At 62.4% G+C, this 10887-nt stretch overlaps 1 protein-coding gene across 1 annotated transcript in view; it reads right to left on the minus strand.

The window, feature by feature from the left end:
- The window catches only part of LOC119097981 (uncharacterized), a 28166-nt gene extending 18060 nt beyond the window's left edge, over positions 1–10106 (minus strand). The window contains exons 1-3 of the mRNA XM_037220916.1: positions 9798–10106; positions 5475–9752; positions 27–138 (exon numbers count right to left, since the gene is read on the minus strand). Of these exons, the coding sequence (XP_037076811.1) occupies positions 27–138; positions 5475–9752; positions 9798–10106 (4699 nt within the window). The remainder of the gene's footprint in view (positions 1–26; positions 139–5474; positions 9753–9797) is intronic.
- Between the last annotated feature and the right edge of the window lie 781 nt (positions 10107–10887).

Raw genomic sequence — 10887 nt, forward strand, 5'->3', positions numbered from 1 at the left:
CGGCGCCGCCAGCCGAGGCCACTCACCTTCCGAGTTGAAGCCGAGAGAGCCGCGCTGCCAGGGTGCGCTGGTCGGGCCGGACGGCGTGGTCGGGCTGGCCGCCGGCGCCTTCTCCAGCGGCCGAGGTGACAGCGGTCCCTGCAGCACACGTGCGCCGACCGGTTACATTGGCCGGCGCTGCACGCGGCCAGCGCGTATGCCAGGTGACCTCCGTGCAGGCAGGTGGGCTCTTTGGAGGTCATAAAGCCGATGCAAACGAAGCAAGTAAGGCGCAAGATGGCCAAGCAAAACTTTGTTCGGGTGCCGATAGTGTAAAGGTGAACGCGCAGTGGTTAGAGCATCTGTGTTAACCCCTGCGCGTCTGGGAAACCAGAGGTGTAGGGTTCGATTCCCTGCGGTGCCCGCCCTTCCTACCAGAGTGAGAAGCAGCCGACGCCATATAGCATCAGCTGCTGAGTGTGGCATGAAAATGCAATGACAACGACGAACGCTTGGTGGCAACGACGTACAAAGGCTATGCAATGCAAATGTCCGATCAACGCAAGTTAAGTGAAGTAGGGCACAACCTGAGAAAGTTAATGAGATCAAAGAAATGCGATTAAATTACGCAGCATCATTATACAACGATGCACGCTGTGCACCGCAGCGCGGTCACGTGCATGAACGTACTGTGACTAGATCGCGTACCTAATCAAATGCATCCCACAACGACGCTGTGCACGTTACAGAGACGGCGCAGCTGAGGAGAGCGTTCTCGTTACGATCGTGTGCTAACAGCCCCGGAGCCTGAGCCCTGCTCCCGGCCAGAAGCTCCCTCCTGTGGCAGCGGGCGTGAGAAGCGCCGGCGCCAAACGGCTTCAGATGTTGAATACGCCGCCAGACTCCGCCAGCTGTGTGCGTTGCGTGTGCCGCTGCATCTGAGAGCGGGCCGGCGCTGGCCGGTCGGTTCGGCCGTTTCCGGGGCTGACGCTGCGCTTCGCCGGAGGTCGGGAACGCGGCCGTCATCATGCAGCGCACGTGGCTGACCGGTCAGGCCGGTCGGCGTCTGCCGTGAGGAGCGGCGGCAGCCGCACAGAGGCCCGGCACGGCTCGTCCAGACACGAGTGAACTCGAGCACAGCGGCGGCAGCTGTACAGAGGCCCGGCACGGCTCGTCCAGACACGAGTGAACTCGAACAGAGCGGCGGCAGCCGCACAGAGGCCCGGCGCGGTTCGTCCAGACACGAGTGAACTCGAGCACAGCGGCGGCAGCTGTACAGAGGCCCGGCACGGCTCGTCCAGACACGAGTGAACTCGAACAGAGCGGCGGCACGCAGCGGCTCGCTCCAACAGCTTCACAACAGAGTGGCGTGAACGGAACTTAACCTTATTCTGGCCAGACTGCCATCTAATTTGGCCCACATCACGGGCACGAGCGGAGCCTTGGCCCACAGCCGTAGACTCCAACACAATCGCCAACTCGAGCAGAACCACAGGCGGCCCCGAAAGAACTGCTGGCCCGCACACGACCCATTCGGCAGCCAAATAGGTAGATCGGTGACTCGGTCAGAATGCCAGTCGACCTTCCACTGGATCCACTTCCACCGGACTGGATCCACTTCCACTGGACACTTCCACTGGATCGCTAACCCAGGTGTAGTCCCAGCGCCGGCTCCGCAGACATTTCGACCCTGAGCAAAATGCCGGCCGGCAACCCAATGCTTCAACAGACCTGACCAACCCGAGCGACACCCCCGCTAGCGGCCGCGAGCTCCGACAAAATCGCCAATGCCAGCAGCACACCGGACGACAATCAACAAAATCCCGACAGCCGAGCACTCCGACAGAATCCCTAACCCGAACAGAAGCCCACCAGCGGCCGCGAGCTGATGCAGAGCCGGCAGTGCGCGCCGAGAGCGGCCGGCAGCCATGAACGCGGCAGTGCCGGTCAGGTAGCGGTCGGCCACCTCCGCAGACGCCTACTACGTGCCGCCAATAGCCGATGAGGTCCGCTGTTGGCCGCAGGGCGTTCACCGCGCCGGCGTGCGCGCGGCGGCGTGGCTGGATGGCGAGGCGTCACGGCCGTGCTGGGCTATCCCCGAACATGCGCCTGCACGGAGTCATCGCCGCGCAGCAGCAGCGGTGCACGGCAGGCGGCGCCCAGACGGCGGTGTTCAGCTACCCGCGTCCAGAGCTGGAAAACGCTGGTCATGCGCGAAACGGCGCTGGTCGCAAGCGGACAAAGCTGGAATGCCCCCGGGGCCCGGCGTCGAGTCCTGACAGCGGCGGTGGTGACCGCTGACCGGGCGGAGAGACGCCCGCTGCACCAAGAGACGCGCACCGGGCCGTCACGAGGTGAGGTGACCTGGTCAGCCGAGGCGCTCAGGCCGCCGCGCTGCCCTGTGTTTGCCTGGGTCTCGCTCCGCTACCTTCCGCTGCACGTCAGTCGACCTGCCAACTCGCCGCCGCCACAACACAGGTGGACGCGCAGCAGGCAACCGCCAGTGCAAACTTGTGCAAAATGACCGGTGCACCGCCGCGGTTTTGCTGCCGTGCGCACCGCTCGGAGAATGCAAACATCGCCGCCCGCCTGCCGTGCCGCGCTGCACCCGCTGCTTATCACGACAGCGGGACCGTCGGCGGGGCGTCGGCCGCGCAGGCTGAGAGCGGCCCGGGGCTCGCTCGGTCGGCCGAGACCCGGGCTCGCTGCGGTCGGCCGGGGTCACGGACTCGCTCGGTCGGCCGGAGCCAGGCTCGCTCGGTCGACCGGGACCCGGACTCGCTCGGTCGGCCGGGGCCGGCTCGTTCGTGTCGACGCGAAACCGTGCTCGCTCGGTCGGCCGGGGCCGGGCTCGCTCGGTCGGCCGGGGCCGGACCCGCCGCTCGGTCGCCGGCTCGCTCGGTGCGGGCCGGAGCTCGCTCGTCGGCCGTGGTGCTGGGTCGGCCGCCCGTGGCTCGCTCGGGCGGCCGGGCCCGGGCTCGCTCGGTCGGAGACCCTGGGCTCGCTCGGATCGCCGCCATGGCCCGTGAGCGGGCAGTGTGACGGGAGTGGGGGGGGGGGGGCTTGGAACAAGCGTCGACAGTTACTACATACGTAGATAGTCGGCCCAGAGCGTGAAACTGCGGCGCGTGGCAAATGGACGGAGCGAGGCGGTGCTCTTAAAATGGCGCCGGCCTTCCCATGGGTGCTCGGTCACCGAGACGGACGACAGCCAATTCCGGCGCGATTGCGAAGCAATGGCTGGTTGTGCAAGTGATGGATTGTTGGCAGGGTTTACTGTCGCTTAATTGATGGAGGACATAGCGAGCAAAGAAAAGGACCTCCTCGCAAACGTATACCGTATACATGTGTGCCGTGCAGTGTGTACACTGCACATGTGTGTGTGTCAAGTGCGCTGTACAACACATCGCAAATGTGATAATGTTTTACTTGAAAATAACAGGCCCTTACGCCGAATGCAAGTTTTCTTTCAAAATCCAGTTGAAATTTGGGTCGCCATAAACGCCTCAGCCTAGACCAATATCAGTTAATAACAGAACTTTTTCAGAGACGCGGCTTTGCAGTCTACAGAGCACATTTACCAACGACATTCCGGTTAAACACGTGCAGCTAACTACCAGTCCGCAAAAAAAGCGCTGCATAGAGCCTGCACCACTAATACACTATGGTGACAAAAACATAAGTGCCCGTTGCTCGGAAAACAGGGGAGACGGCTCAGTGAAGGTTCGGCGAGCGTCCAGTGGTGCTCAGAATGTCGTCGCCGTCACCGGGCCAAGCCGAGCCAAGCCGAGCCAAGCCGAGCCGAGCCAAGCCGAGCCGAGCCGAGCCGAGCCGAGCCAAGCCGAGCCGAGCCGAGCCGAGCCGAGCCAAGCCGAGCCAAGCCGAGCCGAGCCGAGCCGAGCCGAGCCGAGCCGAGCCGAGCCGAGCCGAGCCGAGCCGAGCCGAGGCGAGCCGAGACAAGCCGAGGCAAGCGAGACAAGCCGAGCCAAGCCGAGCCAAGCTGAGCCAAGCCGAGCCAAGCAAAGCCGAGCCGAGCCGAGCCGAGCCGAGCCGAGCCGAGCCGAGCCGAGTCGAGCCGAGCCGAACCGCCACCCGGAATGCAGTGTGCACGTGCAGCGAATTGATGGCCTTTCCGGTGTTGGGCTGGCGTGCCAGCGACCCGCGGGCAGGGTCAACGGAGCGTGACGGGGCTCCGGCGGGGTCAGCCACCGGGCGGCAGGCCCGGCGCGCCCACCAGCTGATCCCGCCGGCGGGCACCGCAGTAGATCAAGTAGCAGCGAACCGCTGCGATGTACTGCGCGCCGCCACACTTACAGAGGAGTGGAAAACGCCTCTGCGTGTTGCGATGCAGATATGCAAGACTTGGTGTCTATTATTAATGACTTGGCGCGGCTAAATGTCATTATCAGAGGTTGGGTTTGTGGACGGAACGCGAAGTGTCTTCAGAAAATCAAAATGTCCACGTGGAACAGGTTACATATTTCTGGTGCATAACAGGTGAGGCTAGTTTTTCATCCAATACCAAAGCAGACTTCCTCAGTGGTACGCAACGGCCTGGTCTGTCGTCATCTGTCCTATTCTTAGACCGCATCCAGTAAATGCAACCGCACGCGTCTGCGCGAAAACAGCGACTTTGTTCAGAGGCCAGCACTACCTAGCTGCAGGCCGCCGAATCAGCGCCGGTCACGATTCTTTCCCAGAAGGGAGCGATGGAGGGCGAGAACAAGCACCTCAAGGCATGGGATGCCGCCATGGTCCAGCTGTGGCAAATTCCACCGATTAGCACCATGCACGGCACGGCATATCTGGGCATTGCCGACGAGGCGCGCCAATCCGGCCGAAGACGTTCCCAGGTGTGCGGCGCGTCACGCCAACACAGCTGGCGCTGGCCGCGGCCGGCAGCGAGGTCGCAGCCACCGCTGGCAGCCGCTGAGCCACGCCAGGCTCGGCTCACCGGCAGGTCAACGCGCGGCGGCCGGCAGCGAGGTCGTAGCCACCGCTGGCAGCCGCTGAGCCACGCCAGGCTCGGCTCACCGGCAGGTCAACGCGCGACGGTCGGCAGCGAGGTCGTAGCCACCGCTGGCAGCCGCTGAGCCACGCCAGGCTCGGCTCACCGGCAGGTCAGCGCGCGACGGCCGCACGAGGGCACGGCTTCAGAGACCGCCGACCAAGCATCAAACAAACAATGCCGACGATAGCGAGCCGATATACCGGGGTTTGTTCGCCTGCACGACGTCGGCACACAGTCCAACGGATGCGGCCGCTCGGGCTCACAGAGCGACGCGGCCACGGAATCACGGCTGGCGCGACACGGCGGAGGGCGTAGTATGACTGGGGAAGGGGGAGGCAGGTGCCCGGGGCGGCTGTTCAGGCCCGTGGCGGCCCGATGACTCTCCCGAGAGGTCGCACGCCGACGTCAAACATGCAGAGGACAGTGAGGTCCGCTACGAAGCCCGCCTGTGGCGGCCGGTCGGCCGCGACGAAGCCGCGCTCACCTTGCTGAAGGACGGGGAGTCGTAGACGCGCGTGCCCTCCGCAATGAGCAGAGCCTTCTTGCGCTGCCGCTCGGCCTCGTCGCGTCGCTTCTCCTCCTCGGTGCGCACGATGACCTGGACGCTGCCGGCCGGTGTCAGGTCGATCGGGTGGATGATCTCCGGCTTGGCGCGCTGCTCGCCGCCGCCACGCTCCTTCTCCTTCTTCTTGTCGTCCTTGCCGAACTTGAGAAACTTCTTGAGCGAGAACTTGCCGCGCCGCTTCGGCTCGTCGCGGCGCGACTTGCGCTCGCCGCCGCCGCCGCCTGTAGCGAACACGCTGACGCTACTCACGCCGTAGATCTTTTTCTTCACTTCGTCGTCCGTCATCAGACCCTCAACCTGGCCGGAGCGGGGCATCGACTGCGAGCGCGGCTTGATCAGCACCGTCTCGCGCGAGTAGAACTCGGCAGCCGGGTCAAAGCTAACCACGTTAGAGGCGCGCTTTCGCGAGCGCGGGCTCACCGACGACGACCTCATAGAGGCTGATGGAGGCAAGTCGTCGTCGTCATCGATGTCAGGCTTGAAAGAAGAGCGACGGTCGAAAATCGCAGTGGACGCGTAGGGGTTTTTGTCGTCCTTGATGCTCATATTTGTGGCACCGTTCGTTTGCACCGGCAGACTCAATGGTGCCTCGCCCTGAGTGAGGTCCCGAGAATTCTGCAAGCTATCTCCATTCACGACTGTGTGTTCATTATGAACTGGAGCAGGAACTGGAGGGCTTTCCACCTTAAGTTTGATGCGTGGAATCTCTTCCGTTTCAGGTTCAGCGACATCCGTCTTTTGCTCATCGGAAGAGGGTTCCGGTTCATGCTCGAATTCAACGGCTTCTTGCACATCCCTAACATGTCCATTCTCAAATGGCACCTTTAAAGCGTTGGTATGAAGTTCTGCGTTAGTTAAAGCGTCACGCGTTTCGAAATCATTTTTCTGCCCATTATCGTCTTCTTCGTGGCCTATCCGGCGGTTTTCATCTTCCTTCAGTTGGATATCAGTAATGCTATCTTTCTCTTGACCGTCCGCACTAGCATTTGCCGAATTATCGTTGGAGTCATGGCGTTGTTTGGGGGAATTTGTGAGACTTGAATGGTGATTATCTTTTTCTTCGAAGCCAGTCGCGGTTATGGCATGGGATATCAGATTATCATCTCCTTTGCCATCCGCCTCACCGCTATCATGACCTGCTTCGCTTTTACTCTCTTCAGTCTCCGACGAATGCGTCGTCATCTCAGGTTTTGACATAACTTCAGACCCCACATGCGGGTCTTGCTCCTGAGCATCTTTTGTCTCTGCATCAGGAGCCAGCTGAACTCCACCTGTGTCTCTGGTCTCGGTTTCGAGAGTATCTTGGGCAGGTCTGTCCTGGCTGGACGCATCTGTAGGGACACGCGGCGCCTGCCGCTTGGTGGTGCTGCCTCTGTGGCCGAGCGACAGCAGGTTAGCGATCGCTGCCCGGTTCGCCTCGTAATCGCTGCTCGTCGTCCTCTCTAGCTCCCTGTGTGGTGGCGGCTGAGGTGCCGGTCTGTGTTCCTTCCGTACCTCAGTAGACCTTTTCACGACTTGTTCCTCATCCAGTTCCTCTTTGTGTCGTTTTTCGAGCTCCTCACGCTGTTTTTCCAGGTCTTTCTCTCGCTTCATTGCACGCTCTTTCCTCGTCAGGCTCTCCTTCCTTGCAGGAGGACGCGGAGGCGATACGCTTATCGTCAGACGACTCTTTTCTATCGGCTCATCCCTCACTGTCTTGGCGCTCTCCACAAGCTTTGTCAAGCGTGTAGACGCATCGAGAACAGGACTCTTGACTGCCACGCAAACAGCGCCCATCACTTCGTCCTCCTGCTTTCTAGTCTCCGTGATCGGACACGACGCTTCCTGTCCCAAAGGCTCTAACTTTGGCGGGTCACGCTCTCCACGCTCAGTTTCACGGGCCTCAGAAGTTGGCCGGACACTGCTCTCGCTATCCGTACTTGTGGTTCGACTTAGCCTGTGCAGTTTGGCAGGCTTGGCCGCGATCTTGGGTTTCTCTCTCAGAATTGGAGGCTTGGTGGTACCCGATGCGGGTTTTGAGATGGGTCGTATCGCTGTATCGCTCGCTTTAGAAACAACTCCTTGGCGAGGAGACGCTGCCGGTTTAGCTTCCTCTTCACCGTCAGTCTTCGCCCTGGGATTTTCAGCAGGGGTGTCAGTCCCGTTTACTGCACTGTTAGTGATAGGGGCAAACAAAGTGGAGGCCAGAAAATCACTGAAGGTATTATCTGATTCGTCTGCTCTGGAGTTGGTCAGAGAATGCAAAAACGAGGTTCGTGGGGAGGGTTTCGATATCGGAGGCATTGAGGGCACAAGGCCTTTTGACTGGCTCTCGAATACTCGGCCAAAGGAAGCGTCTGTGGCTGACATCGCAGTCCTGTCCGTGACTGCCATCGCAGTACTGTCTGTGGCTGCCATCGCACTGCTATCTGTGACTGCTGTCGCAGTACTGTCTGTGGCTGCCGTCGCAGTCCTGTCTGTGTCTGCCGTCGCAGAACTGTCTGTGGCTGCCGTCGCAGTACTGTCTGTGCCCGTCTTCTTAGGTGGCTCGCACTGGTCTGTCCTCGATGGGCTTTGCATCATCGGCAAGTCTTCAGATGCCTCGGGCTGCTTCTCCGAGAATCTTGACTTCATCAGGTTAACTTTATTCACTTGTTCCTCAGATGCAGTATCGATCCTCTGCCGCAAAGGCTGACCATTCCGCGTTGATGAGCTTTCAGTGCGGACGTTCTGGTTGACAACATCTTCATCAATGAGCTTCTGAAGTGCAGAGCTGTGGGCAGATCGTCTCGCTTCATCCGCAGTGCGCTGCCTCAACTGCTCACTCAGAGACCACTTGTGGTCACTTTTCCTTTCGTCGGCACCTTCATCACCGTTTCCATTGTCGCCTTGCGTAGTATGTGACATTGTCGCCTCTGGCCTTCTGGACGACAAGCCGGCACCGATGGAGCCCGTTTCACTGAATCCGTTATGCATTCCATTCGCTTCAACGGACGAGCTTCTAGTCACCGAATGTCTTTCATCAGTCGGCTCGAAGGAAACTTCAGTCGAAGAAGAGTCTTCGTTTTCTGCCTTGGCGGAATCCAAGCCGTTCGAATGGTCCTCGTGGGTTGTCTTGACTGCGTAAAAGCTGGACGCGTTAGGTTTGTCCGATTCCTCAACGAGGTCTTTGTTTTGAGAAGGGCGAGGATTTTTCGTTTCCTTTAACGGCCTTTGAGCGGCGAGGTCGTCACCAGCTTCATCAGGAAAGGTCCCACTCTGTGAGGGCGCTTCTTCAGCGGTCCCCAGAGCACTTTTGCTGGACATAGGCTTCCCGTTGGACGCCGCGGCGGTGCTCGCGCCATTCAAGGGTACAGACGGCGGTCGGGACGTTTCGGTGGGGGGAGCCTTTCCCTCCGGAACGGCCGGGGCACCCCGCCGGCCGCCGATGGCGAAGCTGAACCTGGTCTCCACCAGCGGTGGGCTAGCCACCCGGTCGCCGGCCGACCGCTCAAACTCCGTGATGGAGACCGTCTCCGCCACCAGACCGCGCTCGGGACTCTCGCTGTTCGTGATCTCAACACTGGTCGTCTTCTTTGGCTTCTCGTCGATGAGGTCGTCCAGTCGGGTAATCTTCTCAGCCATCTTGGCCGACGAAATGGGATCCGCAGAGGCGCGTTTCTCCACCATCTCGAAGCGGTCGCGGCTCTCGGTGATGATCTCTCCGTTCTTCATCGGCGCCACCAGGTTGACCTTCACGCCGCCGGGGCTGCGGCCGGACGAGAACGGCGCGATGCTCACCAACGGCGTAAACTTCTTGTGGCGGCCGGTGAGCGCGCTGCGCTCTGTTGTGCTGTCGTTCTCGTCCAGCCAGTCCACCAGCGTGCGCGACGTGCCCGACAGGTTGCTGTTGATCGAGTTAAAGTCGGTGTTGCGCTGCGTGAGGCTCAGCAGGGAGCGCTCCTCGGCGCCGAGCGGATCGGCCAGCTCGGCCGACTCCGGCTCGTCCTCGTCTTCGCTCGACTCCTCGTCCATCTCGGCTGTCTCACCGCCGAAGCCGATCACCTCCGGCTCGTCTGAGAAGGCGACCGAGCGCCGCTGCCGGCCGCCGCCGCGCCCCTCCAGCACCAGGATGCCGCGCCGCCGGCCGGCCGGCGCCGCGTCGGCCAGCAGCGCCCTGTTCACCGCCGCGTGCACGATGCCGTCGGTGCGCTCCGGCGCGGAGCCCGAGGCAGCCAGCTGCACCAGGCGGCTGCTCGTCAGTCGGCCGCCGCCGGAGCCGGCCGGCGCCTCCGCTAGCTCCAGCCGCCCCATGCCGACGTCTGGCTCCTCCGACCGCGGCTGCAGGCCACGCAGCAGTGCCGTCGACTTGAGTGTCAGGCTGCCGCTGCTGCGGCCGATGGTCTCACTCAGCCCGGTGGAGGTGTAGGGGCGCGCCTGCGGGCTGTAGCGCCGTGTCAGATCGTCTAGACCGCGCAGCGCGTCGGCGCGCGGCGCCCCGCGCGGCGCGTGCTCCTCCTCCGACTTGAAGCAGTTGGAGCAGAGGTCCTTGCGCCAGGCGTTCTGCACGAAATGCCGGCAGATGACGGACATGCTGCAGTCTCAGCCGGACATTGGCGCCGCTGCCGCCGCCGGCAGCGCCTCTAGCCTCGACTGGGAAGAATGCACTGAGTCATAGCACATGCGGCTGCGGATTGGTAGCCAAGGCTGCTGTGCCGGCCTGCCAGACGGCCGGCCAGCTGGATGGGCCTCGTCACTACCTGACCGCCTCCCGGCGGCCGCTTCCGACCTCGCACTAGACCGGAGCAGCGGCGGCGGCGGCGAGCCCGTTTCGGCCCGTGGTCCTTGCCTGTGCGGAATCACGGTCACCGACGCCGCCTCCCGCGCCCGCCGTCTGCGCCTCTCTGCCGCCCACCGCCGGATCGCCCTTCACTCTGAATAACACCGCTCGCACTGAGGCCGCCGCCGTGCTCGAGGTCCGTGTTGCGGCGGCGGGGTCGGCACCTGTGCGCTCCTCGCGCGCTCTGCCCGCCGCAGCACCCCGCACGTCCACCACCGACTGCCGTCGCGCCGCCGCTGTCGGCCGGCCGCCGACCTGAAAACGCGCCGCCACCCGCGCGCCGTACGGTCGCTGACAGCGGTGCGGAACGCTGGTGCAGTCTCTGACAAGGCCGGTCGCTGGCGAGTCCCTACAGTCTCCCCCTTGTAAGGACCGGCATTTGGGGCCATTCAAGGCCAGCGCTGCCGGGGGCGCTAATGGTCCACAGGTACAGAGGGGCGGCCCACGCCTCTCGGCCAGTTCGGCCACAAACACGAAGGAACGCGGCCAACGTCAGACGCGAACGGAAGATCGGTGGGAACAGCGGGCGCCGCT

The sequence above is a fragment of the Pollicipes pollicipes genome, unplaced genomic scaffold, assembly GCF_011947565.3.
Source record: "Pollicipes pollicipes isolate AB1234 unplaced genomic scaffold, Ppol_2.1 Scaffold_4740;HRSCAF=5597_pilon_pilon_pilon, whole genome shotgun sequence".
Lineage (NCBI taxonomy): Eukaryota > Metazoa > Arthropoda > Thecostraca > Pollicipedomorpha > Pollicipedidae > Pollicipes > Pollicipes pollicipes.